Source organism: Papaver somniferum, chromosome 8, assembly GCF_003573695.1.
Source record: "Papaver somniferum cultivar HN1 chromosome 8, ASM357369v1, whole genome shotgun sequence".
NCBI lineage: Eukaryota > Viridiplantae > Streptophyta > Magnoliopsida > Ranunculales > Papaveraceae > Papaver > Papaver somniferum.
Genome location: NC_039365.1, coordinates 17,551,550 through 17,574,202, shown reverse-complemented (window position 1 = coordinate 17,574,202; position 22,653 = coordinate 17,551,550). Strand labels below are relative to the sequence as shown.

General features: G+C 34.6%; 4 protein-coding genes across 4 annotated transcripts; 2 read left to right on the top strand and 2 right to left on the bottom strand.

Annotated features, from left to right (window-relative positions):
- Positions 1-776: 776 nt before the first annotated feature.
- On the bottom strand, positions 777-1,791 carry LOC113305192 (F-box/kelch-repeat protein At3g06240-like). Its single transcript, XM_026554280.1, has 3 exons — positions 1,761-1,791; positions 1,586-1,654; positions 777-1,393 (listed from the first exon to the last, which is right to left on the bottom strand). The coding sequence occupies exons 1-3, from the start codon at positions 1,789-1,791 to the stop codon at positions 777-779; spliced, it is 717 nt and encodes a 238-aa protein (XP_026410065.1).
- A 985-nt stretch (positions 1,792-2,776) lies between these two features.
- LOC113304413 (COP9 signalosome complex subunit 1-like) lies at positions 2,777-6,364 on the bottom strand. Its single transcript, XM_026553518.1, has 6 exons — positions 5,855-6,364; positions 4,543-4,863; positions 4,016-4,132; positions 3,838-3,923; positions 3,375-3,609; positions 2,777-3,214 (listed from the first exon to the last, which is right to left on the bottom strand). Exons 1-6 carry the CDS (start codon positions 6,248-6,250, stop codon positions 3,026-3,028), a joined length of 1,344 nt encoding a protein of 447 aa, XP_026409303.1. The 5' UTR covers positions 6,251-6,364; the 3' UTR covers positions 2,777-3,025.
- Positions 6,365-11,622: 5,258 nt separating this feature from the next.
- LOC113305190 lies at positions 11,623-13,901 on the top strand. The gene is made up of 4 exons (XM_026554279.1): positions 11,623-11,796; positions 12,208-12,644; positions 12,756-13,093; positions 13,210-13,901. The coding sequence occupies exons 1-4, from the start codon at positions 11,623-11,625 to the stop codon at positions 13,899-13,901; spliced, it is 1,641 nt and encodes a 546-aa protein (XP_026410064.1).
- Positions 13,902-13,903: 2 nt separating this feature from the next.
- On the top strand, positions 13,904-15,001 carry LOC113305189. Its single transcript, XM_026554278.1, has one exon. It carries the CDS (start codon positions 13,904-13,906, stop codon positions 14,999-15,001), a length of 1,098 nt encoding a protein of 365 aa, XP_026410063.1.
- Positions 15,002-22,653: the final 7,652 nt, after the last annotated feature.

Sequence of the window (22,653 nt, the reverse complement as noted above, 5' to 3'; positions counted from 1 at the left end):
TGTTTTGCATAATTACTTTTATGTGAAGTCTGTCTGTGCTTCTTGATTTCATAATATATATTATATATTTCTTGTGTTCAATTCTTTTATTTTTGTGATTTCAATTTTTTATGGATTATATTTAGATTAAAAAGCAATTTAAACCGGAAACTTTTAGGTCCGGTGACGGTAACTGTCAGTCCTGGTGATCGGAAATGACAGGTCTGACTGCCGGGAAATGTCAGGGCCGGTGATCGGAAATGTCAGGTCCGACTACCGAAAAAGTGTCATTTGTTACATATCAGAGGTAACAAATTTTCTAACGAAAATAGTGTTAGAAAAATTCTCGAACCAAAAGACATGTGTCGTCTGTTTATTGGTAATCTTAACAGTAATAATGTTTATAACATAGTATGTACATTACAAAATAAATATGAAGTGTAAAATGTAAATAGTTAGCATAGATATTGTAATGAAATCAAAGTGTTAGCCAACTTAATTTTCCTAATGAATTCAAAGAGTTAGCCAAAATTCTCACACATTATATAACTGCATTCCGGTAACTATTTATTTTAGTTAAGAAAATTAGTTTGTATTTTTTTTGTAATGCTTTTTTACTATGAGCAAATTCTTGATTTGGTGTAGTGTCAGTTGTCTACGAATTAAATAGTTGCAGGCATATAAGCCTATATATATGATAATCTTTTACCTTAATCATGCTAGCTTACGCCTCTTCCTATCTCGCTCGACTATCCTCTTCTGCACATAAGTCCCCGACTTGAGGGAAACTAAGCTCTTCACATAATAACAAAAACTCTCGTTGTCTGTTTCTCCAATCTTAGATTATCCTTCGCGGGGGCAAAAACAAACGCATATCTAAGTATGTCTTTCTTCGGATCATACGAAAAAGATTCGTTCTTAGCTGCCATAAAAATTTCACTATTTTGAATCCATAGCGGACTCCACTCTAAATTATAAGATTCAAAGTTAAATAGCTTATCCCACGAATCTTTCACTCCATAATCCATCATAACCCACACATGAATGCGACTTCTGGTGCTGCTCAGTAAACAAAGGTAGTCTGTCAATACTCCCACAAGTTTTTCCTGCTTCGTAGTTTCTTCAGGAATAGACACGTCAATGAGTCTCGCATTGCTAATGTCAAAACTAACAATAACTTCAGATGAGGAGGAGGTCTTTTCGGCGGTGCATAACCAATGAAAAGCTCCATTCAAAAGCAAACCAGGACGATCTGTTGTCTCAGAGAACGTATAAGGAATTTCTTCAATAGTTTTCCATAAACCCGATCCTAATGTATAGACCTCTAGTTGAGAATGATTACAATTCTCACGGTAGACAATTCTTACAAACTTGTAATCATCCACGCTGCTGTCATAACCAAATCCATAGGTAACTACGTTTAACAAGGAGTGGTAATAATATGGTGGCCGTATTTGAATGTTCTTATATTCTCTGGTTATAGGGTTCCAGACACAAATGTTATTAATCTCCTTGAAGGTCAATAGGTGAAGCCCTATAAAGACCTAAGCAATCAAGCTATCACAAGAACCCAAGATATCAAATTCAATGCTTCCAAATTGAATACCTGCCTCATATGGAGATGGATGATCCAGCTGAACAGCATTATAACGTCGTTTTGATGATGAAGCGTAGTCTATGGAATAAAAACTTGAATCGATACCTTTAAACACGAGGCTAGGGTGATGACCTCGGGTAGTATGATCAAGGTGATCTTTTATAAATTTAGATTTTGAAAGTACATCGTGCCAAAGCTTGCATACGCACCTGCATATTGCGATGGAATTCAGTGGTAACTTGAGAAAGATAAATATTTGACTGTCTTCCGGGAAAATTGACATAGCTGCTGCTGCTGCTGCTTCTTCTAGTACGTAGGGAAGTAAGCAGGTTATCTTGGATGTGATCTAGATGGTCTTTTTTTTCCTAGGGTTTTGATGTTTGTGGTATGTATATATATATAAGCAGCAGTCAGAGTAAATCCACTCTGCCTAGTGCCTACGGCGGTCCGGCCATGTGGTTATTACAGTAACTAATGGGCCCAAACAGCACTCAGCGCACATGCCCAAGAGGCAAGAGGAGATGAATTCACGGATGTGAAAAAGTGCTTCCCTAAATCGCTTCTACTACTCTCACATGCTTTCCTTTTCTAGTTTTGCGTGTTGAGCAGTACTCCCTAACCCATGGTAATGGAATCGTTGGAAGGGATGTGGTTTTTTTGTCCACCAATAGGAGAACGCAAATTTTTTTACATGCCACCATAACGGTGTAAGGAGCTAACTCCAGGAAAATGCACCAGAAAGAACTTTTAGAGAGTTTTGCAATTTACTTGCATCTTCTATACCAGAGGCCTAGAATCTTTGGACCACTTCTCTAGCTGTGCTTATATGGTTCGGAGAAACGGAAACAATTCATGCCACTAAATTTGATATATCACACTTGAGGTCGGAGAGAGGGATGCAAGACCTGATATATTACACTTGTGGCCGGAGAGAGGGATGCAAGACCTGCACATCGTATCATGACCAACCTCTAAAAGGATGGCAGAGCAAGCTTATATCACAGGCTGGAAGAATTACACCTTTTTGGGTAAGCCCACTCTATCCAAGAAATTAGGTACGACCAACAGCATCTTTGTACAGTACACTCCAGAAGATGCAATAAATCAGTTATTGCTACAGCAAAGCTGCTCTTCTAGATTATGTGAGTGGTGCAGTGATCCTTTAACATGCTTAGTACCTCACTCATCTATGGACTCAGTTTAATGTAATAATATAAGTGTGCTTTTTGAAAAAGGAAACCTCTACTGTGAAACAAAACAAGTTATAGTTTACAGTAATCCAAAGAACCCGACTATAAACATGATCCCAACAATAGGATACCAAAAGGATTAATGTACGCAATTAACTATCTGTTAGGGTTTTGAACATCCAGAGGCTCCACTCAAAAGGCCAGCCAAGTCGACCATGTACAGCATATCAGAATGCCTAAGATAACGCAACTAAGAGTTTTAAAATTTTCTGTGATGTGGATGCCTGTGATGACTGCCGGTGTCAAACTTCAGAACGTTGGCTCTCAGCAGCATTGATTTTACATCACGATCAAATTCGTCACCACTTTGTAAAACATTTTTGAAAGTCGAATTCCTTTGATCAGCGTGCCTTGCATATAGTATCTTGTTGTGAGAGTCGATGCGGGCCTGTATATATCAAGCAGAAGCATGAGATATAGATAAAAAAACTGGCAGAAGAGAATCAAAGCTTCAAAAACTAACAACTCTAGAAAGAAAACAAAATAAAAACCTTTAGCATATGTATTGGGATTCAAAGAGAATCAGGAATTATTAGTTGAAAAAATACCTGAATCTGGTTGTCAGTAATTAAAGCTTCAAGTTCTTTCTCTAGCCCAGAAACATCAGTTTTAAAGGCATCAGCCATCATACGAAGATCAACAGACACAAATGGATGAGTATATTGGATGAGAGCTTTGTGACGGATTTGACTGTATAATGTCTCGACATGGTCATGTAAATGAATGTCCAGCAATAGATTGGCTTTGAGATTTTCAAGAAACTCAAGGCAGGACGCATAACGGCTGCAATGAGGGAAAACATGTCAGTGACGAAAACTCAAGATCGTAAAAGATGTAAAGCAAAGAAGGTTGAAGAAACTACTTGAGCAAACAAGTAAGGCTAATACTTGATACTAAATGTGGTTGAGAGAAAATCCCAATTCACAATAGTTCAGCACAAGGTCAAAGAGGTCTTTAAAGAAGTAAAGAAGGTGGAGACAAAAAGATTAGACCCAAATCATATAAATTTACCTCGAGTAGAAATCATTAATAATCTCCCTTACTTCAGGTACTAGCTCCAAGAAATTACGGAAGTTGAAATTATCTATCACCTTGCTCTGCAAAACAAATTATCAAGAGGTAAATATAACCTGTTCAGATCTCTAACCTGTAACCGTATTTATATTACAGAAGAAGGTTAGGTGCATGCCTTTAACTCGGCCCTGTCGAAGCTGGCAAGTGCACATAATCCACCATAAGTCGCCACATCTTGAGGTGCTATCACTTCTGTATAGGTACTACCCAATTCTGGACCTGTTTCTAGGAACTGCAAATAGAGGTAATGAACTGAATGGTATGGTGGTAAAGTGAAAGATAAGGCCATGCAGACATTTGCTACAAAAGTCATTTTATTATGGAATAGGCACAGTGTTTATGGCGTACTCATATACTCACCATGTTTCCCTTATTCTATTGATCAACATATATAAAGGTTATAGATGAGTCCATCAAAAATATAATAGCATACCTACTCATGTCAGCAAAGAGACTAAGAATATAATAGCATACCTACTCATGTCAGCAAAGAGACTAAGATAATGCATTGCATAGATATGCAATAATATGCTAATCCCTCTATATCATGCAATACTGTACATGTTAAAGAAACTATATCGTGACCAGCACCTTACCATATGTCTAATAAAGGTTGAAGAACAAATGGAATGGAAAACAAACCTTGCGAGCAGCAAGTTTATACTTTTTACTCTCCAGGTGAGCTAGCCCAGCCGCACACCGTAGCTTTGCAATTGCAACAGGGTCCAGAGCATCTGGAGTCTGCTCTGCTTTACTAACATAAGTTGCAACATGTGTGAACTGGCCCATCTCAATACTAACCAAAATTGCATTCAGACACATCTGTAAGATGTGCTTTGAAGTGGTACAGTAATCACGAGTACGAGCATAATTCTTGAATGCATCGCCGAGATGCCCATGGGAATAGTAAAAGTCTCCAAAATCATTGTATCCCATTCTGATGCTCTCTTTGATCAAATTTGTCTGGAAAGAAACATTTGACACAAAATGCAAGGTCACTATGAGTAAAGGAACAAAAGAAAGAATAGCAATTGTGTATCTCATTTGATTCTTACTTCATCATTCTTGAAATAATCAGCCAACCAAGAAAACATACAAAACAAACAAAGTTCTTTTTCCAACAGGTAATGGAAATACAAGGAAAAATTACAGCAATAACATTTTGAACAAAAATCAAGAGCATTGTAACTCAAGTTACCCAAACCTATATAAGCTCAGTCTATGTGTGGTGTCCACTGGTTCACATTCGAATAGCTCATACATGTTTCATTAACACTCAATTCGTAAGGATATATTTCCCAACACAGGGAATGCTCTAATTAACCCATAGTGATTAACCAAAACTAGCAGAGATGTTGGTGAATATTCTTATTTAGCCTCCATATTATGGATTTTGTAACCGAAGCTTAAAATTTAAAAAAGAAACAAACAATTTCCTATCCATGTTATCGAATAACAAGGATGCAAAACACAAAAAACAAATCACAGCAATAAAAGTGAACTCCATGTTTCATCACCACATTAAACAACTTTTTCCCAACACAGGACATGCTCTTATTAAACCATACAAATAAACAACACTAGAAAAGATACAAATAAACAACACCATACACCCAATTAGACGCAATGTAAAGTCACTAACCCTTAAACCTAATCATCCTCATATAACATATGAGGTGACAATCAGATTCTTTGTCAACAATGTGACCTAGTTACAAAATCAAGCAACACAGACTAATTACAAAATCAACACAAATACATCACAACAACTAATTCACCAAACCTAAACCCTCACCTACAAAATCATACCATACATTTCCTAACAGTGTCAACATCAAAATAAGAATATTCAGCAAACAAAGTAACCAAACAAAATCTCATCAAGATCAACACAAACACAAAGAAACAACTAAACAGTACCAAAAAAAACCCTAAGAAAGTTTCGAAACCATACCCTGTAAGCATTGAGTTCACTCTCAAGCTTCTCCTTCCTGACTTCCGCCTTGCGATCAACACTATCAACCCAGATCTGATCTAAACAATACTCGCTCCCCAACTTCCCATCAATCTTTTCAACAACTTCTTTAAACAGATTAGTATTCTCGCCCTTTTTAATCTCATCATAAGCCATTCTTAGTGCATCTAACTTCATGACTTGATTACCACATCTATCAGCAACGAACATAAGTCTCGTTATCTTTGTTCTGCCGCTGTATAAACCTGCATATACTTCTACATCTAGTAATTCACTACTCAAATTAGGTTTACTTCGTTTATCTTCACCACCACCATTACTGTATATTTCATCATCTATCATTGTTACTGAGGTTGTTTCATCATCGCCTTCCATGGTTTTTTTCTTTACTCTCTCGTTTACAAACAAAACCCTAGAAAATTTTCTCTTTCGGAGTCTTTTAGAACTTGAATTGAAGTTCTCTCTCTCTCTATTTATTTTGGGGATTTTTCACAGGCAGGCGTCTATGAAAATAAAGTTTATTATTTTTTTATTTGTTATTAGATAAAAAGTATTACGTTAACTGGTTGGAAGCCTAACAAGCTAAGCTCCAGCAACGTACTAGTACCTTAATTGAACAGGTTGCTATGTTAGCCTACCAGCGAGTTTTATGGATAATCTAGTCAACGGAGTCGAAGCGGATGGGGAGTTGAGATTGTGTCACAAGGGGGGCAAGCTAACTCTACCTTCCATGTTAATTCCTGCAATATTACGTCATTGAGGGATCGAACCTGGGACTTCCTGAAACACATGAAATATGTAAAGAAGAAAACATAAAGAGTTACATAGCAGGCAAGCGAGCAACAAGCTGCGCCGCAAGCCCTTTCTTTTCTTTTTTTCTTTTCCTTTTTCTTTTAATTTAAGGAAAACTTTTTCTTTCTTTTTTTTGAAAAAGGAAGGATATATTAAGAAGAAGAAAATATGGACAATATATACAATGGTCAAAAGACCAATCAAACAGAATGGAAACAAACACATGTTACACAATCATTACATCCTCCCATTGGTGAATAACTTGATTCATCGAGACGTTCCTAAAGAAATCAGTATCCGTGCTCTACGGGTGAATGTTTAGCTTAATTGCATGAATAACTTCCTATGTAGATTTAGGTCTCCCACCGTGAACACGTCTGTTTCGTTCCAACCAAATCTCCCAGCAGATGACGAATGGGATTAAGTTCCAAATATGTTTCAATTTTTTGTTTCTGGTATGCAAACTCTATCCTAGCATGAATTCCTTAAAACCTCCCGGCATCACCCACATTATGTGAAGAGCATATATGAAAAAATCCCATACATATGTAACCCAATCGCATTGAGTGAATAGATGTTCTAAAGTTTCTAAAGCATGAAAGAAGAAAAGGCATCGATCTGAGTTTATATCTACTCTGTTATCCATTAACATACTTCTTGTTGGAACTGATGAATACAACGCAACCCAAACGAGAAATAAGATCTTTGGGGGAGCAACCTTATTAGATAAAACAGCTGCACAATCCCAATCATGCTCCAGGTCAGTGAGTGACTTATAAATTGCTTTCAAAGACCAATCTCCCTGAATTACATCCTCGTCTTCGTGATTCAATACAACGTTTCTAATATCAAACTTGAGCTCCAAGAAATCTATTTGTTCCGCTGGATCTAAGTCTCTTGAAAAAGCAAATATCCAGCTATCATCATACATCTCTGACACTGAGAAAAGCTTCTGTCTGCTTAACCTGTACAATCTTGGGTACTTGTCTTTGAACGCTCTTTTCTCAATCGACCAGTCATGCCAAAACTTAACAGAGATACCATTCTTCACCTGAATAGAAACAACATCAAAAAAATCATCATTAGCCTTCAAGATATTAAACCACAAGCTTCTTCCCACTGATTCACTAACTTGAGAAGGAACTAAATCAGCTGCATCAGCTTTAGTCTTCTCACACATCAATTTCCTCCACCAAGCTTGTTTTTCCTTGCAAAATCTTCCCAGCCATTTATCTCTTAAGGATTTATTCATTAACCTCGAATTCTTAATCCCAAAACTCCTTTTTTCTTTGGAGTACAAATTCTTTTCCAATTTACCCAGCTCATCTTCATGTTATTCTCATCCTCCCCCCAAAGGAATTTCCTCATTATGGTGTTTAACCTTTTCTCCACAGACACTGGCAAAAAATGTAAATACATAAACTAAACATCCAGGCTTTCCAGAGTAGTTCTAATCAGAACCACTCGACCTGCTTTATTTAGATACTTTCTTTTCCATGGTGCAAGCTTTTTCTGCATTTTTTGAATTACTATCTCCCATGTTAGAGCATAGCTCGGCTGAGCCCACCAAGCGTTGGTATGTCAAGTTTGGTTGTCATATTTTAGTGAATCAAAACTCATTTAAAGAGTCGCTTGATTATTTACTAGAGTTAACTTCGTATAGGTTAGCTAGAAAGTTACTAAGATATGAGACTTACAAGTATTACGTGAAGACTTGAAGAATGTGAAGAAGTAAAGAGCTACATCGATGACATCATCCTTCCACTTGAGGTTAGTAATATTCGACTTGAACTGTTTCATTCCTAATGTATCTTTCAAGTCGTGCATATTGAAAACATAACTGCGAAGCTGTGAATGATTATACTCTAGTTAGACATAGTATTAAGGAATTACAATACGAAGTATAACGTCCATCTTTTGAACTTCGTATATAATCCATCGACATAATCGTATGAATGCTATTGTGATTATGTATGGGTATGGGTGAAGATTTCGTCCTAGGAAACAATGTTTTACATTCGTTTAAAGGATGTACAATTCATAAACTTGTTTTATGAATCGAAAGGGAAATCGCTAGGCTTATTGGTATTTTTATTCATTGCAAATCTTTGGATTACCAATATGTGTGCTTAGTATAACCGCTCATAACTTGTTTATGTATCTTGGTAAAACTATTCATAATGCCTAGCTTTTGTATTGGTATGACTTTTATTAGTGAAACTGATCTTAAGTAATCACCTGATATGGTATGATCGATATGTTGTAATTTGTATGACCAGCTCTAGACATTGGGGAACCGATCCTAGTAAGAGGTACAACCGATCACAAGCATGGGGAATCGATCATTGTAAGAGGTGCAACAAGTCTTATTAATTGGTAACCGATCCTATAACTTGTGCAACCGCTTACAGGTTAAATATCATAATTATGTGGTAACCGATCATTAATTTCAGGTGACTGACTCAGTTCTTTTTTTTCAACGCTTTCTCAGTTTTTCTTCAATCTTCATTAATTTCAGGTGATTCCTTGTAAGAATCTAATGATTGGTGTTTCAATTTACTCTCTTCTTCTATTCTAGATATTTTTTCAAGTTTTATTTTAATTTTATTCATCTCAATATGAATTTTGAGGTTAACAACGATGTATCTGAAATACATCCATCGATTTTTGACTTATCAAAAACTCCTGAAATTCACGCTGCAATTAACTTGATTGATGATCAAGATAATGATAGATATGAGTATGGAACTTTTCTCTGATTGGGAGGCTGGATTTTCTTCTAATTAAATTTTCAGAAGCTACTACTTTATTGAAAAATCAATGGAAATTAACAGGAAAATGTCAAATGATACCACTGGGTAAAGGTTTTTTTTACGATCAAGTTAGATAATGAAGAAGAAGAAAATTACATCAACTCTGGTAATTGGGGAAGTTTTGGATCAGATATTAAGAGTTAGGAAATGGATTCCAAATTTCAGATCGGAAAATCAACGTACTTCTAAAGCCATGGTTTGGGTTCAGTTTCCAGGTTTAAGTTTAGAATACTGAGATGAGAAAACTCTTTTCAAGATTAGTAGAACCATTGGTAATCCAATCAAGGTTGATGCAGCTACATTGAATTATCAGAGTGGATATTATGCTAAAGTTTTAATTGAAATTGATTTAGCAAAAACAATTCCTAATAAACTATGGATTGTTACAAGATATGGAGCTTTTTCTCAAGGGGTGACATTAACAAACTTACCAAAATTCTGTAACAAATGCAAAATTGTTGGACATCAACTGTCTGAATGCAGAATTAACAAGCAATCTACTGCCACAGGTGAACAGAAGGCTCCTAACTCCACACCAAAAAAGAATCCACATAATGATACTTCTACTCCACAGTTGGTTTCTCACGTGTTCCAAGCTTAACTCCTAAATTGGTTGAGATCTTTCAACCTTCAAGTCCAAGTACTTCAAACACCACTAAAGGAAAGTTTTCTTTACCTCCATCAGAAGTTAAAACTAATGGTGAAGTTCATTTTATTGATGTTATTGGAGGGGTTTCTAATTCAGGTTTAATTCCTAAAACTAACCCTGCAATTCAAATTATTAATAATCAGTATGAAATTCTACAAGATAATGATAGTGAATACTCTGAATCTGAGGATGGAGAAATTAAGGAGATCAGTACTTCAAGCTTATTAGAATTTGGTTCAATATCTCAACCTGTTACTATTTTACAAAAAGAAAAAGTTATAACTCAGTTTGTCCCTGAATCAACTGAGAATAGCAAAATAACTGGAAAGAAAAAGCCTCCTATAAAACCATCTGTAGTTACAAAAAAGGCTAGTAAAGAAAGTATGAAGTATATGGTTGATAAAGGGAGTTCAACTCCTCCTCCTCAACCTCCTTTCAAATGAAAGTTGTTTTTTGGAATCTTAGAGGCTTTAAGAGACAAAAGGCCAAGGATAAACTATATTCTTTAGTTAAAACAAATAACCATCTCCGATATGGATTGTAGAACCAAAAATTAAAGTTCAAAAATGCATAATAAAACTTCCTGGTATGCATCATAAAATTATGGGTTAATTGGAGTTTAGTACTTACATTTTGACCGAAATTAGTGTTTGGTCTAACATTTGCCCAACTTACGGCTTGGTACCTGGAAATCACGTTGACTGTTTTTGACCGTATTTTAATTAAATTTATGTTATAATTAATAATGAGTTTACAAGTATACCCTTACAATATGACTAGAATCTAACAGCTCTGATAAAACCAGTTAGCGAACGGTTGAGATCAAATATCCACTAACCATTTAGCCCTAATACTCTATTCCTTTCCTCTTCCGCCTCCGATACATTCCTCTTTCGCCTCCGTTACATTTTAGATATTTTTTTTCTTAAGATTGATTTGATCCGATCGAGACCAGCAGTGAAGAAATTAGGGGTTTCCTTGATCTGGAATTTTCTGAGAGACGGGTTCGATGCTATTCCGATTTGATGAATATTAAATAGGTTTTTTCTTTGAATCTGAGACAGGGAAAGAATAGTGCTGCTGCTATGAAATTGAATCTCAAATTGAGAATGACCTTGAGTTGAGAGCATAATATGGATTTGAATAGATCCGTTAATGAAGAACAATGATTTGGCTACTGGTAGTATTCATTGATGGACAGAGAGGAAGAAATAAGGGTTCTGGTTGTCTGAAACTGAATAACAGAGATGGAATTTGTTGGGGTTTTGTCAGATCCATAGAAGAGTGAATCTTAGAGCTGATATTGATGGTAGAAGATGGTGTTGGTAATGGAATTAATGGATCGAGAATATTTGCAGGGTTTTAATTAATGAAGTGTGACCTAATTGAGTTGCTGGTGATGTTTGAACTATGAAAGAAGTTGAACTGTGAAAGAAGAATTGCGAAGGGTCTTCATTTGCATCTGAGAAAGCGGTAACTGGATGTGAAATCGAATGGGTTCAGGTCAAGAATTTGATGAGGGTTGTTCCTGCAGATTGAATAAATGGCGATGCCGTGAAAAAACAAAGGGGTTTTTCTCAAATGTGAATATGGGGAGTTTGGCTAATTTGAACCGAGAAGATATGTATGAGATTACAAAGTTTGGTGCTGCTGAGAATGAGCAATTGGTAATCTATTTTGGTTGATGATGATCAAAGGTATTTTTAGTCTGCTGAATTGGGTTCTCTTGATTCTGAATTTGAGTTAGAGATGCAGCCGTGAATGGACATTGGGAAGAATTTTTAACAAAATGAAGGATACAATAGTAATTGAGTAAATAAATTAAATTATAAACTCATTAAAATTTGACCTGACAGAGTCAATGGAAGTCAACGTGATTTCGAGGTACCAAGCCCTAAGTTGGACAAATGTTAGACCAAACATTAACTTTGGTCAAAATGTAAGTACTAAACTCCAATTAACCCCAAAATTATTCATAATTCTAAACAAAATAATAAAAAAACATTTGGTTGTTTTGGAATTGCTCTATTCAAGCTCCTAATGTAGTTAAATCTTCTAGTCAATGTATTACTGTGGAGGTAGGTGGTGTGTTGGTGATTAGTATTCATGCTAATTCTTATACAATGAATAGAAGAGATTTGTGGAAGGATTTATATGGAATAAGTTTGCTTGACAAATCTTGGTTAATAATAGGTGATTTTAACACTGTATTAAATACTAATGAGAAAAAGGGTGGTAGGAGTCTTCTTACTTCTGCAATGAGTGACTTTAACGATTGTGTTGATTCTTGTGGTTTAATTCAGGCTCCTAAAAGTGGTCTGGTGTTCTCTTGGTGTAATGGCAGAGTTGGGAAAAAAATAATTTTATGTAACTTGGATAGAGCACTTTTTAATTTGAAATGGCTAGATACTTTTAGTGGTTGGCATTATCATGTAGCTACCAGAGAGCTTTCTGATCATGGTCCCCTTATTGGTTCTGATACAGTTATTGGAAGAGCTCTAAATACTCCTTTCAGGTTTCAACAAATGTGGCTTACTCATCCTTCCTTCTTACAAGTGGTCATTGAGTCTTAGAATGAAGACATTACTGGTAATCCTATCTTTATTTTTATGAACAAATTAAAAAGACTGAAAAAAGTCATCAAGGTTTGGAACTGGGAAGTTTTTGGAAATGTTCAAGAAAACCTAAAAAAAGCTGAAGACAAGGTTATGGAAGAGACTATTAAATCAGACATTGATCCAACCAATATATCTTTATTAAACAATTTGGTTACTTCTAGAGGTGAATATGAGATGGCTGCTAATAATTACCATACTTTTTTGAGAGATAAAGCTAGATTGAATTGGATCAAAGATGGTGATGTGAATTCTAAGTTCTTACATACTAGTATAAAAATGAGACAAGCTCAAAACACAATTACTAAATTGGAGAATGATTCTGGTGATATTATAACTACTGAACAGGGTATTTCTGAGTTACTAATTGATTATTTTAAAAAGAAATTTGAGTACCAATCAGTTCAATCAGTTTTTGATGTTGTAACTCAACTCATTTCTGATGCTGATAACCTTTTTTGGAAGAATGTCCTGATAAAGATGAAATTAAAAAAGTTGTTTTTAATTTGAATGTTAATGGTGCACCAGGTCCTGATGGATTCATTGGAATCTTCTATAGAGCAGCTTGGGATATCATCAGAGGTAATTTATTGGATGTTGTTCAATTCTGTTGGAAAAACAACATAATTCCAAGTGGTATGAATTCCAATTTTCTTGTCTTGATTCCTAAAATGAAAGGAACTAAAACTGCTAAAAGCTTTAGACCAATTGGTCTTAGCAATTTCTGTTTTAAAATCATAACCAAGATTATTATTGAGAGATTGACTAGATATTTGCCAAATCTTATATCTCAGCAGCAATATGCTTTTGTTAAAAATAGGAACATTCATGAGCAAATTTTGTTAGCTTCTGAGCTAGTAAATGAAATGTCAACAACTATAAGAGGGGATAATGTAGATCTCAAGCTAGATATATCACAAGCTTATGATACTATGAGCTGGGAATTCTTATACAGAGCCTTAAAAAAGTTTGGTTTTTCAGCTAAATTCTGTAACTGGATTATGGTTCTTCTTCACTCAAGTAAACTGTCTATTATGCTTAATGGTGGCCCAATTGGTTTTTTGGAGTTGGTAGAGGCCTCAAATAGGGAGACCCACTTTCTCCAATTCTGTTTATTCTTGCTCAAGATGTTCTCAGTAGGAAAATTCATAAATTAGTAATGGAAAATAAAATTCAACCAATGGTGATAAGAAATGGTATTCATCCTACTCATTTAATGTTTGCTGATGACATCTTCTTGTTTTGCAATGGAGGTAAGAAAAGCATTGAAAATATAAAGTCACTTTTAATAGAATACCAAGTTGCTTCTGGTCAAGTATTTAATGCTACAGAGAAAAAATGCTTTGTAGATGGTGCTTCTGATACAAGAAAGAGACAGATTGCAGATTACTTTCAAATGGATATTTCTTCTTTTCCTGACAAATATTTGGGAGTCTTCCTTGCTCAAGGTAAAATGAAGTATATACATATTTGGCATTTAGTTGATTATATGCATCTTAGACTAGCATCTTGGAGTGGTAACCTTTTAAACTTTCAAGCTAGACTCATCTTAGTAAATCATGTTCTTAGTAGTATTTCTATATATAATCTATCCATTTATAAATGGCCTAGAAAAGTTTTAGAAGCTTCTGAAAAAGTGATTAGGAACTACTTATGTACTGGCAATGCTGAAGAAAGGAAATGTGTTACTTTAAAGTGGGACAATGTCTGTACTTCTAAAGAAGAAGGAGGTCTTGGTATCAGAAAGTTTGAAGATATGAATAAAGCACTCTTAATGAAATTACTATGGAAAATTCTTCACTGTCAGGATGAATGGGCCAATTTCTTTCTTGCAAAATATATGGATAAAAATGGAAAATGTATTACTTTCTACAGAAAATCCTCTATTTGGAATGGTATTAAATGGTTCCTTCCTGAATTCATTGACAATACTAGATGGATAGTTGGCAATGGTTTAAAAATATCTTTATGGAATGACAGATGGATTTTTGATGAACCAATTTGCAAGTTATTCCCTAATCATCCTTATATTCCATTGCATCTTCACTTAAAAGTTAAAGATCTGATTGTTGATAATCAGTGGTGTTTCCATGAAGACTTTCTTCAATTTTTCAATATTGATCAGTTGCCTGCTCTGAAAGAAGGTGAAGATTTACTTATCTGGAGTAACAGTCATTCTGGGGTATTCACAGTTTCTGATGCTGTAAATAAAATTAGAATACACCACCCCAAATTGCACTGGTATAAAAAAATCTGAAATCCTGCAGTACTTCCTTCAATCTCTGCCAATGTCTGGAAGATTACTAGAAATGTTTGTGCAACAGAGGAAAATCTGAGTAAAAAAGGCTTTCAGTTTGCTTCAAGATGCTACATTTGTCATGATGGAGAAGATAACATAGATCGTATCTTATGGAAATGTGATTTCAATACAATATATGGAGATGGCTTTCAGGTATTTTTCTAACCCCCAAACCAAATTCTTTTGAGGATGTCTTGAAAATGCATAAAAACTCTGTTTCTGTAATAAAAGAATTATGGATTATAAGCTCTTATACTGCTATGGTTGAATTATGGCTCTTAAGATATACAATATATTATGATGATGAGAAGCCTGTGATAACCAAATTAAAGTTAAGAATTACAAGAATGATCCATGAACGTGAAGTAAGATTAAAAGGAGCAATGTGTGGAACTGACATTGAGAAATCAATCTTACAATATTGTTATACCCAAGCCAGAAAAGTGAAGAGGACTAGAATTATTGAAATCTATTTTCATCTGCCAAATGAGAATGAATTGATGTTATGCTGTGATGGGGCATCTAGAGGGAATCCAGGTAATGATGGCTATGGTTTTGTAGTGAGGAATCATGTTGGAGCATTCATTTTTGCAGAATTTGGTGGTTTGGGGGTTACCACTAACTATGTAGCAGAATTCATCTCCTGTATTAAAGATTTGGAATGGGCAGTTGAGCATCTTTCCTTCACCTTAATCCTGCAATCTGATTCTAAGATGTGTGTAGCAGCTTTACAAGAAAAGAAGATCCCTTGGTTTCTTCTAGCTAGATGGCAACGAGTGATGGCAAGTATTCATTCAATATCCTTCAAACATGCCTACAGAGAAATTAATTTCTCTTCTCATCATTTTCTAAAAAAAGGGAGTGCATTTGCAGAAGGGGCGGATTTTGAGCTTCAACGAAAGACCAAGAAACTTGTTAAGGCTTGAAGTCCCAGGGCAACCATATTACAGATTTGTCTAGGATTTGCTTTTTTCTTACCTAGTTTTAGTTTCTTTTTCCTTTTCTTTGGATTATTATTTGGGTTGTATAATTAACTCTTTTATTTTCTAATAAATTTTTTGTTTCTGTAAAAAAAATAAAAGAAAAATGTGGTAACCGATCCTAGTACCTAGTCAACCAATTTTTGGAAAGCTTGTGTAACCAATCCTAGTACCCACATGGAGGTAGAACCAAATATTTGTGTTTTGGTAGAACCGTGAAACCCATTAATGGTAATTTGATAGGATAATCAATCACATAGTTCTTGGAAGTCAGATGAACCAATTCTAAACTTGTTTGGAAGTGTGGCAAATCGGTTCCAAGATTGTAAATATGAAAAAGGATTTACAAATTAAAGATGTCGACATACTTTGGACATGTGCAGTAACTCTTATCTTTTATTGTTCAAAGATATTTCTTAATAACTAAAGGAGAATCCTGGATCGAAATAAATTGAGAATCTTTTAATTATGGCTTTCAGTTTTTATATGCTTTTAATTTCCAGCAATTAAATGCATATCTTTATAAAATAAAAATTAGTAATGTACATTTACTAATTGGAGATTTTCTACTGAGATTTCGGTCAATATTTGGACAGTGCATTTCCAGGAATTATGAAAACCGTTTTTTCCTTTATTGCATATCTTTGAGAATATTCAGTTTTGGAAATTCCTAGGTGTCAAAATTTCTTTGGTCTATAAATATTGAAGTTTGCATTTCAAGAAAACTAATCCTCAGAGCCAGCAAAACTACCTAGTTGTGTTGTTACTGGTGGAGTCGTCTATTCGGAGAGGAAAGTACCCTAATTAGGCGAAATCTATGACGACCGCTCGTTTTAAAGACTTATTTGGGATTGGGAAGCTCTACGAGTATCGTTGGTGGGAAACTAGATAATTGCAGTTTATTATTAGTTTTCGATTGACTTGATTGACTAACGGTTGTTGAACTTTGATTGCACCTAGTTTGTTTATGATTGAGAATCTTTTCTTCTGATATAAGATTCACTCAAACTAGATCGAAGTATCGACGGGGATCTTTATATTATTTTTAGATCTAAAGACGTCTTGTGATAATCCATTATTAACAGACTACGTTCTGTGTGTGATATTGATCACAAGAGATTCAAGTTGTTTGTGTGCAGGTGTTTATTGAAGATCTAATAAGATTTGAAGACAAAGAAGATTTCTTATTTGAGTTCATAATCTTTGGTGTGCACAAAACTTGATCGGATGGGGATCCAACTATAATCGGTTTATCTTTGTGATAACCTTGATTGATTAGTTGAGTAGATCGCATCAATACAACTCTTTGTGATTAAGAGTATTGATTGCATAGTCTAGACAATTACTTTGGTAGTTGTTAAGAGATAGATCCAAGAACTTGACAAAGGAGTTTATGGGGATAAACGGAAGAGACTTTTCTCAAACTCATATTACTTGTTTGAAAAGAGTTGTTGCCGAACAGATTGTTGTTCATTTACTGTTTATAATACGAACCAAGGGAATTCTTCCAAGTGCGTGACTTATTGCAAGTTGGAGGCGCAGAGATATTGAGGGAACTAGGTGAATTATAGGTTTAGTTGCTTGGTCTCAACTATACGAAGTTGGTTTAGATTTTGTATAACGGCTTAATTCTGAGAGTATTCAATTCCGGACAAGATCCTGGGGTTTTTCTGCATTTTCGGTTTCCTCGTTAACAAAATCTTGTTGTGTCTTTTACTTTTCAATTTCCGCAATTATAATTTTTTTATTATAATTAGAAGTAAAATACACAAACCTTAAGTCCTAATTACTTAATAGAAATCCCATTGTGTTTGGTTAAGTCCGAAACTATTATCAAGTAATCATACTTCGTTGTTGCATTGTCTCGATCTTGTATCCATAGTCAATCACAAAAGTTATCTTGTTGTCGTATTGTCTCGATCTTATATCCATAGACGATCACACGAAGTGTGAACCGATTAGTTGTATTGTCTCGACTCAGTCCATAGACAATCACTTTTGGAAAAAGAACTTATAGGTGGAAAAGTTTTAGATTGATGTATATTTAGGCACCCTCGTCTTTTCAATTGGTATCAGAGAAGACAAACACGAAAAGATCTAACAATTTGTGTTTGGTGCGATCCAACCTATAAGAAAATTAATCTTATGAATGATTCAGTTAACGTACCACCAAGATTTAATGGGATGAATTACCCATTTTGGAAAGATGATACGAGAACCTTTCTTCAATCCCGAGATTTTAATACTTAGCTATTAATCGAAGACGGATATCAAAGACCAAGAATAGAATATCCAGAAGTAGGGTTTAAACGCTTAGCATTCTACAGTTATGAAGAAAGAGCTCTTGCACAGCAGAACTCTGATGGTCTTAGTGTTATTATACACGTAGTAAGTGATGATCTTCTTCATCATATTTTGTCATGTGAAACTTCTAAGGAGACATGGGATACTCTTGAGACCGTATTTGAAGGAAATGATTCCGAGAAAGAAGCACGACTTATGTCCCTTTCTTATGAATGGGAATATATTAAAATGGATGATAAAGATACCTTTGAGGAGTTTAACTCTAAACTTTCTGAGATTATCAATGCTTCTTTCTTACTTGGAAAGGCTATACCTGAAAAGGAAATAGTATGCAAAATTCTTAGATCGTTACCACCAAGATACGACTCTAAGAAACATGCCATAATAGAAGCAAATGATCTTTTTATACTTTCTCGAAACTCTCTTGTAGGAAAGTTAAAGATCTTTGATAGAGAAATTCTGCTGAAGAATCAAACTGAGAAACGTTGTCAAGAATACAAGGTACTTGTTGAAAAGGAGCTTGACTCAACAATCGTTCTTCTAGCACAACGAGTTAAGGACATCTTATCTAATGATAAATATGTTCCTAATACATTATCTTTTTGTCATAAAAAGGATAGTGAAGAAATCTAATGTTTCAAGCGCCGTAGATCCAGACATATGGCTACACATTGTTTTAGCAGAAAAGTGCAACAAGGGTTATGTCTCTACTCTTGATGATATTCCGGAGGAAGAACTCTATAAAGGAATATCTAACTGTAATGCACTTCTTGCCAACTCTAACAGTAATGAATCCCGTGAGTCTAATCAACTCCTAAAGAACTGTTTAGAAAAACTTGAGACAATCTATTGTGTTTATAAGTCATCCTAAGGATATCTTTTTTACCTATGGTGAGAATAAATCTCACCTCAACACACACTAATTGTGTTGAAAAATGCGTCCTCACTTGTTGCCCAAAATTCTGATTGTGAGGAAGCATAAATCTGGGAAGGATGTACATATTTGTTCCTTAAATAAGAATAGTCTTAATCGATATCTTTTACTTTTGGGAAAAATATATTAGGTTTCCATAAACCAAATTATCCCTTGATCTTCTTCCATTGTATATATATATTTTTCTTGTCCAAAAGTAAACTATATTGTGTCAATGGAAAATTCGGCAAAAGAAGGATCGTTTCTTGATGATTTAGCACTATGTGCATTAGTTCTGAATGAAACTCATGATATATCTCAGCATGATAATCCTCAAGATTCTCTAAGAAAACAGATTCTTACTGTTAGAAGTTGCATTAGACAACATGTGCTGATGATAAAGGATTCAAAATAAATACTAGTTGATCTTCATTCTCAATTGTTTGAGATGAACAAATCATCTACTGGGAAAGGAAATGCTCAGAAGAATTTGAATCCATTTTTTGAAAGAAATCTTCACAAGAATTGAGATTAGAAAGAGGATAGACATCAGTTTTTGATTTCTTTCAATAATTGTATAAGGTCTATTTTGAATAAAACTATTACTTATGAATAAAATTATTATTTTATAATTTTTCTTGTGATAGTTTTTGATTACATAGCCTGTGCTTGAATGCTTTATATTATTTCTATGTATGGTATGGGATGTTTGATTTCGGTTTTCTTAACCTTAATATTCGATCTCATATTGTGTGAACCCTTATGGTTTGGGTGACTTTTTGGTTTAGCAGGATTAAGTTCTAGCCCATGTTGGTAGGCTCTATCAAAGGATCATAAGGGGTTCTGATTGAAACTAATATGTGAAAAAGTCATAATATGTTGAATCGTTTGGTTTAGCATAAAATAATATGTGTTTCGAGGTTTCAACTTTTACATCACATTAGTTAAAACCGGTTTTCAACCTTTCTCTGGTAAAGATTGGTTTGTTTTTTTTTTTGTCTTGCAATGGGATGATAACATAGTGATATTCATCCCTAAAAAGATGCAAACCAAGGGAGAAGAGGATGTGGAACTTGAGGTAACGAATTTGTTAGTTAATCGTTTTCCTGTTTAAGAAAAACCTGATTTTATTGCATATATTTATTTCTTTTGCTTAACAAAATTTCGGTACAATTGATGTTTATTCCGTAATTTGTGTATGGATGCGTGTGTGATTCAATTGTTTCCGGTTAAGAAAAATTGTTGTTATCTTGCTTTATTGTTTGGTATCAATTGTTTAGGCTTACGAAATTTCGGTGCAATTGTAGTACTTTAATGTCTATGTTGTTTCAATTGCTTCCGGTTGAGGTAAATAATTATGCAAGTTGATTTATGTGGTTTATATGAATTGTTTATGGCTTAACAAAAAGGGTTTTCGGGATCAATTGTTTAGTCCAATTCGATTTCGGATAAGAGAAACCAAGTTAATTTTGATCTTAGTTAGACCTATCAAAGTAGAGGTTTCGGTTATTCAAGTCTAATCGAATTCCTTAACAAGAAATGCTAGTTAACTAACCTAGTACTTGTCTTGTTTAAAAGTGAAAGGTCTAAGTTATTATTTGAATAATTATAACCTGGTGAGAAAAAATAGAGTTAATTTTGATCTTTATTTTGGTCTTATCGAACAAGAGATTGTATATGTACAATCGGTTTAGCAAAAAAACTAAGGTGCTAAGTCAATTTTTGATTTGCTAAATTATTAGGAAAATTGCTTCGATCAATTGTTTCCTTGGTAACATATCAAAACAAAATTGCTTTATGGTTTCAGTTTTGATATTGGTTATCTAAAATGGTGTGAGGAACCCTCGTACTTAACTCTTATAGGTTTTACAAGTCTTTTAAGATTTGTAAGATCCTTTCGGTTTATCTTTTATTTGCTCGTACCTTTGTCATTTTGTGACAAAATATGGGAGAAATATATGGAGTAAACAAGTGATTTGGTATCACTAAGGAAAGGCCAATAGTGCTTAAACGTTATATCTAACGAAAGAGTGAAGCATAGACTAGGGGGGGTAACATATCATATTGATACTTTTGGTTATCTTAACTACAAAGGAAATAACAAAGATGTGCGGATTGAAAATCTACCTATCTCACCTTTAGGGGGAGTATTAACTTTGTTATTATAATGTCAACATCGGCATTTATGGATTGAATGTATACAGATTATTTTGTTGTTGAAACTTGGAATCAAGCGTATGTGTAATGAATTCTTGTAATTTGTTTATCCATGTGATGTAAGAGTTTTGTCACTAAAATTTACAAAGGGGGAGATTGTTAGAGCATAGCTCAGTTGAACCCACCAAGCGTTGGTATGTCAAGTTTGGTTGTCATATTTTAGTGAATCAAAACTCATTTAAAGAGTCACTTGATTATTTACTAGAGCCAACTTCGTACAGGTTAGCTAGAAAGTTACTAGGATATGAGACTTACAAGTATTACGTGAAGATTTGAAGAATGTGAAGAAGTAAAGAGCTACATCGACGACATCATCCTTCTAGTTGTGGTTAGTAATATTTAACCTGAACTGTTTCATTCCTAAAGTATCCTTCAAGTCGCGCATATTGAAAACATAACTGCGAAAATGTGAATGATTATACTTTAGTTAGACATAGTATTAAGGAATTACAATACGAAGTATAACGTCCATCTTTTGAACTTCGTATATAAGACATCGACATAATAGTATGAATGTTATTGTGATTATGTATGGGTATGGGAGAAGATTTCGTCCTAGGAAACAATGTTTTACATTCGTTTAAAGGAATTACAATTCATAAACTTGTTTTATGAATCGAAAGGGAAATCGCTAGGCTTATTGGTATTGTTATTCATTGCAAATCTTTGGATTACCAATATGTGTGTTTAGTATAATCGTTCATAACTTGTTTATGTATCTTGGTAAAACTATTCACAATGCCTGATTTTTATATTGGTATGAATTTTATCAGTGAAACCGATCTTATGTAATCACCTGAGATGGTATGATCGATATGTTGTAATTGGGATGACCAAGTCTATACATTGGGGAACCAATCCTAGTAAAAGGTGCAACCTATCACAAGCATGGGGAGTCGATCCTTGTAAGAGGTGCAACAAGTCTTAGTAATTAGTAACGGATCCTATGACTTGTGCAACCGTTTACAAGTTAAATACCATAATTATGTGGTAACCGATCCTAGTACCTAGTCCACCAATTTTTGGAAAGCTAGTAGTGACCGATCTTAGTACCCATATGGAGGTAGAACCGAAGATTTGTGTTTTGGTAGAACTGTGAAACCCATTAATGATGATTTGATAGGATAATCAATCACGTAGTTCTTTGAAGTCAGATGAACAAATTCTAAACTTGAAACCCAAGATTGTAAATATGA